This window comes from Procambarus clarkii, chromosome 10 (assembly GCF_040958095.1).
Source record: "Procambarus clarkii isolate CNS0578487 chromosome 10, FALCON_Pclarkii_2.0, whole genome shotgun sequence".
NCBI classification, from domain to species: Eukaryota; Metazoa; Arthropoda; class Malacostraca; order Decapoda; family Cambaridae; genus Procambarus; species Procambarus clarkii.
In genome coordinates, this window is record NC_091159.1 from 38,359,944 (window position 1) to 38,367,323 (window position 7,380).

At 52.1% G+C, this 7,380-nt stretch overlaps 1 protein-coding gene across 1 annotated transcript; it reads right to left on the minus strand.

Annotated features, from left to right (window-relative positions):
* Positions 1 to 2,789: 2,789 nt before the first annotated feature.
* LOC138363309 (DNA-directed RNA polymerase II subunit RPB1-like) lies at positions 2,790 to 3,704 on the minus strand. The gene has a single exon (XM_069322326.1). The coding sequence runs from the start codon at positions 3,702 to 3,704 to the stop codon at positions 2,790 to 2,792; it is 915 nt and encodes a 304-aa protein (XP_069178427.1).
* Positions 3,705 to 7,380: the final 3,676 nt, after the last annotated feature.

The window sequence follows — 7,380 nt, forward strand, 5'->3', positions numbered from 1 at the left end:
CTGGTGGTGTTCCTCACAGCCTGGTGGTGTTCCCCACAGCCTGGTGGTGTTCCCCACAGCCTGGTGGTGTTCCTCACAGCCTGGTGATGTTCCCCACAGCCTGGTGGTGTTCCTCACAGCCTGGTGGTGTTCCCCACAGCCTGGTGGTGTTCCCCACAGCCTGGTGGTGTTCCTCACAGCCTGGTGGTGTTCCTCACAACCTGGTGGTGTTCCTCACAGCCTGGTGGTGTTCCCCACAGCCTGGTGGTGTTCCTCACAGCCTGGTGGTGTTCCTCACAGCCTGGTGGTGTTCCCCACAGCCTGGTGGTGTTCCTCACAGCCTGGTGGTGTTCCCCACAGCCTGGTGATGTTCCTCACAGCCTGGTGGTGTTCCCCACAGCCTGGTGGTGTTCCTCACAGCCTGGTGGTGTTCCTCACAGCCTGGTGGTGTTCCTCACAGCCTGGTGGTGTTCCCCACAGCCTGGTGGTGTTCCCCACAGCCTGGTGGTGTTCCCCACAGCCTGGTGGTGTTCCTCACAGCCTGGTGGTGTTCCTCACAGCCTGGTGGTGTTCCCCACAGCCTGGTGGTGTTCCTCACAGCCTGGTGGTGTTCCTCACAGCCTGGTGGTGTTCCTCACAGCCTGGTGGTGTTCCCCACAGCCTGGTGGTGTTCCTCACAGCCTGGTGGTGTTCCCCACAGCCTGGTGGTGTTCCTCACAGCCTGGTGGTGTTCCCCACAGCCTGGTGGTGTTCCTCACAGCCTGGTGGTGTTCCCCACAGCCTGGTGGTGTTCCCCACAGCCTGGTGGTGTTCCTCACAGCCTGGTGAGGCCCTCACAGCCTGGTGAGGCCCTCACAGCCTGGTGGTGTTCCCCACAGCCTGGTGGTGTTCCTCACAGCCTGCTGGTGTTCCTCACAGCCTGGTGGTGTTCCCCACAGCCTGGTGGTGTTCCTCACAGCCTGGTGAGGCCCTCACAGCCTGGTGGTGTTCCCCACAGCCTGGTGAGGCCCTCACAGCCTGGTGGTGTTCCCCACAGCCTGGTGAGGCCCTCACAGCCTGGTGAGGCCCTCACAGCCTGGTGGTGTTCCCCACAGCCTGGTGAGGCCCTCACAGCCTGGTGGTGTTCCTCACAGCCTGGTGGTGTCCCTCACAGCCTGGTGAGGCCCTCACAGCCTGGTGGTGTCCCTCACAGCCTGGTGGTGTTCCTCACAGCCTGGTGAGGCCCTCACAGCCTGGTGGTGTTCCCCACAGCCTGGTGGTGTCCCTCACAGCCTGGTGAGGCCCTCACAGCCTGGTGGTGTCCCTCACAGCCTGGTGGTGTTCCTCACAGCCTGGTGGTGTCCCTCACAGCCTGGTGGTGTTCCTCACAGCCTGGTGGTGTTCCTCACAGCCTGGTGAGGCCCTCACAGCCTGGTGGTGTTCCCCACAGCCTGGTGGTGTCCCTCACAGCCTGGTGAGGCCCTCACAGCCTGGTGGTGTTCCTCACAGCCTGGTGGTGTTCCCCACAGCCTGGTGGTGTTCCCCACAGCCTGGTGGTGTTCCCCACAGCCTGGTGGTGTTCCTCACAGCCTGGTGGTGTCCCTCACAGCCTGGTGAGGCCCTCACAGCCTGGTGGTGTCCCTCACAGCCTGGTGGTGTTCCTCACAGCCTGGTGAGGCCCTCACAGCCTGGTGGTGTCCCTCACAGCCTGGTGGTGTTCCTCACAGCCTGGTGGTGTCCCTCACAGCCTGGTGGTGTTCCTCACAGCCTGGTGGTGTCCCTCACAGCCTGGTGAGGCCCTCACAGCCTGGTGGTGTCCCTCACAGCCTGGTGGTGTTCCTCACAGCCTGGTGGTGTCCCTCACAGCCTGGTGGTGTTCCTCACAGCCTGGTGGTGTTCCTCACAGCCTGGTGAGGCCCTCACAGCCTGGTGGTGTTCCCCACAGCCTGGTGGTGTCCCTCACAGCCTGGTGGTGTTCCTCACAGCCTGGTGGTGTTCCTCACAGCCTGGTGGTGTTCCTCACAGCCTGGTGGTGTTCCTCACAGCCTGGTGGTGTTCCTCACAGCCTGGTGAGGCCCTCACAGCCTGGTGGTGTTCCCCACAGCCTGGTGAGGCCCTCACATCCTGGTGGTGTTCCCCACAGCCTGGTGAGGCCCTCACAGCCTGGTGGTGTTCCTCACAGCCTGGTGGTGTCCCTCACAGCCTGGTGAGGCCCTCACAGCCTGGTGGTGTCCCTCACAGCCTGGTGGTGTCCCTCACAGCCTGGTGGTGTTCCTCACAGCCTGGTGGTGTTCCCCACAGCCTGGTGGTGTTCCTCACAGCCTGGTTGTGTTCCTCACAGCCTGGTGGTGTTCCCCACAGCCTGGTGGTGTCCCTCACAGCCTGGTGGTGTCCCTCACAGCCTGGTGGTGTTCCTCACAGCCTGGTGGTGTTCCCCACAGCCTGGTGGTGTTCCTCACAGCCTGGTGGTGTTCCCCACAGCCTGGTGGTGTTCCCCACAGCCTGGTGGTGTTCCCCACAGCCTGTACTGTCAACACCAGGGGGGTGAGCCCTGGTAATGCAGGTTCGAACCCTCCTCGGGTCATATAGTTGCTAAGTGATATATAATATATATATATTCACAGTATATAAATGGGTATAGCCAGTCGTCACTCGTGGTGGAGGTGGTGCCCGGGGCTCCGAAGGCTCTATACTGCCCGCCATCCTTAACTCTTCGCCCCTCGCCCACCAGCAGTAATTGGCGACCTGGTTGTAAACCTGTTGGCGGTTCGTGTCTCAGAAGAACTAGTAGCGTAGAGTGGGGAAGGTCTCAGCCTGCTGACAGGAGTCAATTAAACAGGATTACCAGCATTATAAACAGGACTACCAGCATTATAAACAGGACTATCAGCATTATAAACAGGAGTACCAACATTATAAACAGGACTGCCAGCATTATAAACAGGACTATCAGCATTATAAACAGGAGTACCAACTTTATAAACAGGACTACCAGCATTATAAACAGGACTACCAGCATTAGAAACAGGAGTACCAGCATTAGAAACAGGAGTACCAGCATTAGAAACAGGACTACCAACATTATAAACAGGAGTACCAACATTATAAACAGGAGTACCAACATTAGAAACAGGACTACCAGCATTATAAACAGGACTACCAGCATTAGAAACAGGAGTACCAGCATTAGAAACAGGACTACCAGCATTAGAAACAGGAGTGCCAGCATTAGAAACAGGACTACCAGCATTAGAAACAGGACTACCAACATTATAAACAGGAGTACCAACATTAGAAACAGGACTACCAGCATTATAAACAGGACTACCAACATTATAAACAGGAGTACCAACATTAGAAACAGGACTACCACCATTAGAAACAGGACTACCAACATTAGAAAGAGGACTACCAGCATTAGAAACAGGACTACCAACATTATAAAGAGGAGTGCCAACATTAGAAAGAGGAGTACCAGCATTGGAAACAGGACTACCAACATTATAAAGAGGAGTGCCAACATTATAAAGAGGAGTACCAACATTATAAACAGGAGTGTCAACATTATAAACAGGAGTACCAACATTATAAAGAGGAGTACCAACATTATAAACAGGAGTGTCAACATTATAAAGAGGAGTACCAACATGGGAGAGAGAGCCAGCAAGAGAAGAAGCCAGCCATGATAGGGACATTACCGTCAATAACAAGGGTGTCAACACAGCCGCCAACAGCAGAGGACGCATGACGCATTCATTCCCAGGCCCCCGGGCCCTGCCACGCCGTATATGGTCACCAAGCTGGAGGTGTCGGACGTTATGACATCCCGTGTGTGTGTGTGTGTGTGTGTGTGTGTGTGTGTGTGTGTGTGTGTGTGTGTGTGTGTGTGTGTGTGTGTGTGTGTGTGTGTGGTGTGTGTGTGTGTGTGTGTGTGTGTGTGTGTGTGTGTGTGTGTGTGTGTGTGGTGTGTGTGTGTGTGTGTGTGTGGTGTGTGTGTGTGTATGTGTGTGTGTGTGTGTGTGTGTGTGTGTGTGTGTGTGTGTGTGGTGTGTGTGTGTGTGTGTGTGTGTGTGTGTGTGTGTGTGTGTGTGTGTGTGTGGTGTGTGTGTGTGTGTGTGTGTGTGTGTGTGTGTGTGTGTGTGTGTGTGTGTGTGTGTGTGTGTGTGTGTGTGTGTGTCGTGTGTGTGTGTGGTGTGTGTGTGTGGTGTGTGTGTGTGTGTGTGTGTGTACTCACCTAGTTGTGTTTGCAGGGGTTGAGCTCTGGCTCCTTGGTCCCGCCTCTCAACCGTCAATCAACAGGTGTACAGATTCATGAGCCTATCGGGCTCCGTCATATCTACACTTGAAACTGTGTATGGAGTCAGCCTCCACCACATCACTTCCTAATGCATTCCATTTGTCAACCACTCTGACACTAAAAAAGTTCTTTCTAATATCTCTGTGGCTCATTTGGGCACTCAGTTTCCACCTGTGTCCCCTTGTGCGTGTTCCCCTTGTGTTAAATAGACTGTCTTTATCTACCCTATCAATCAACACACACACATGTGTGTGTGTGTGTGTGTGTAATTACCTAAGTGTAATTACCTAAGTGTAGTTACAGGATGAGAGCTACGCTCGTGGTGTCCCGTCTTCCCAGTACTCTTTGTCATATAACGCTTTGAAACTACTGACGGTCTTGGCCTCCACCACCTTCTCCCTTAACTTGTTCCAACCGTCTACCACTCTATTTGCGAAGGTGAATTTTCTTATATTTCTTCGGCATCTGTGTTTAGCTAGTTTAAATCTATGACCTCTTGTTCTTGAAGTGCCAGGTCTCAGGAAATCTTCCCTGTCGATTTTATCAATTCCTGTTACTATTTTGTATGTAGTGATCATATCACCTCTTTTTCTTCTGTCTTCTATTTTTGGCATGTTTAATGCTTCCAACCTCTCCTCGTAGCTCTTGCCCTTCAGTTCTGGGAGCCACTTCGTAGCATGTCTTTGCACCTTTTCCAGTTTGTTGATGTGCTTCTTAAGATATGGGCACCACACAACAACTGCATATTCTAACTTCAGCCTAACAAAAGTCATGAACGTGCGTGTGTGTGTGTGTGTGTGTGTGTGTGTGTGTGTGTGTGTGTGTGTGTGTGTGTGTGTGTGTGTGTGGTGTGTGTGTGTGTGTGGGTGGGTGTGTGTGTGGTGTGTGTGTGTGTGTGTGTGGTGTGTGTGTGTGTGTGTGTGTGTGTGTGTGTGTGTGTGTGTGTGTGTGTGTGTGTGTGTGTGTGTGTGTGTGTGTGTGTGGTGTGTGTGGTGTGTGTGTGGGTGGGTGTGTGTGGTGTGTGTGTGTGTGTGTGTGTGGTGTGTGTGTGTGTGTGTGTGTGTGTGTGTGTGTGTGTGTGTGTGTGTGTGTGTGTGTGTGTGTGTGTGGTGTGTGTGTGTGTGTGGGTGGGTGTGTGTGTGGTGTGTGTGTGTGTGTGTGTGTGTGTGTGTGTGTGTGTGTGTGTGTGTGTGTGTGTGTGTGTGTGTGTGTGTGTGGTGTGTGTGTGTGTGTGGGTGGGTGTGTGTGTGGTGTGTGTGTGTGTGTGTGTGTGTGTGTGTGTGTGTGTGTGTGTGTGTGTGTGTGTGTGTGTGTGTGTGTGTGTGTGTGTGTGTGTGTGTGGTGTGTGTGTGTGTGTGGGTGGGTGTGTGTGTGGTGTGTGTGTGTGTGTGTGTGTGTGTGTGTGTGTGTGTGGTGTGTGTGTGTGTGTGTGTGTGTGTGTGTGTGTGTGTGTGTGTGTGTGTGGGTGTGTGTGTGTGGGTGTGTGTGTGGTGTGTGTGTGTGTGTGTGTGTGTGTGTGTGTGTGTGTGTGTGTGGTGTGTGTGTGTGTGTGTGTGTGTGTGTGTGTGTGTGTGTGTGTGTGTGTGTGTGTGTGTGTGTGGTGTGTGTGTGTGTGTGTGTGTGTGTATGTGTGTGTGTGGGTGTGTGTGTGTGTGTGTATGTGTGTGTGTGGGTGTGTGTGTGGTGTGTGTGTGTGTGTGTGTGTGTGTGTGTGTGTGTGTGTGTGTGTGTGTGTGGGTGTGTGTGTGGTGTGTGTGTGTGTGTGTGTGTGTGTGTGTGTGTGTGTGTGTGTGTGTGTGTGTGTGTGTGTGTGTGTGTGTGTGTGTGTGTACTCACCTAGTTGTACTCACCTAGTTGTGCTTGCGGGGGTTGAGCTCTGGCTCTTTGGTCCCGCCTCTCAGCCGTCAATCAACAGGTGTACAGGTTCCTGAGCCTATTGGGCTCTATCATATTTACACTTGAAACTGTGTATGGAGTCAGCCTCCACCACATCACTTCCTAATGCATTCCATTTGTCAACCACTCTGACACTAAAAAAGTTCTTTCTAATATCTCTGTGGCTCATTTGGGCACTCAGTTTCCACCTGTGTCCCCTAGTACGTGTGCCCCTTGTGTTAAATAGCCTGTCTTTATCAACCCTGTCGATTCCCTTGAGAATCTTGAATGTGGTGATCATGTCCCCCCTAACTCTTCTATCTTCCAACGAAGTGAGGTTTAATTCTCGTAGTCTCTCCTCGTAGCTCATACCTCTCAGCTCGGGTACTAGTCTGGTGGCAAACCTTTGAACCTTTTCCAGTTTAGTCTTATGCTTGACTAGATATGGACTCCATGCTGGAGCCGCATACTCCAGGATTGGTCTGACATATGTGGTATATAATGTTCTGAAAGATTCCTTACACAAGTTTCTAGAGGCCGTTCTTATGTTAGCCAACCTGGCATATGCTGCTGATGTTATCCTCTTGATATGAGCTTCAGGGGACAGGTCTGACGTGATATCAACCCCCAGGTCTTTCTCTCTTTCTGACTCTTTAAGTATCTCATCTCCCAAGTGATACCTTGTATCTGGTCTCCTGCTTCCTACCCCTATCTTCATTACATTACATTTGCTTGGGTTAAACTCTAACAGCCATTTGTTCGACCATTCCTACAGCTTGTCCTGGTCTTCTTGAAGCCTCAAGCTGTCTTACTCTGTCTTAATCCTTCTCATAATTTGTGTGTGTGTGTGTGTGTGTGTGTGTGTGTGTGTGTGTGTGTGTGTGTGTGTGTGTGTGTGTGTGTGTGTGTGTGTGTGTGTGTATCCGGGCAATAGCCATTTATCGGGTTATAAATAGTCAAATATTCAACAATGTGGGTTATGACAGACATATTGATAACTTACACGCCGGCAGATTACTCCCATGTGAATAATTCTCAGTCTAACACAATAGATCAAAGGGCGGACACCTTTACCAATACGCTGAGTGCACAATATGGCCAACATGGCCAGTGGCCAGATGCACAAGAAGGCAACACTGGACCAAGCGCATTTTCCTTTTTAACACAGCGCTGCATGAGCAAGCAGTTACTGCACTTACTGCAAACACTACGCAGGAGTAGTGTTTGCAGTAATCCAATAAGGGAGTTGT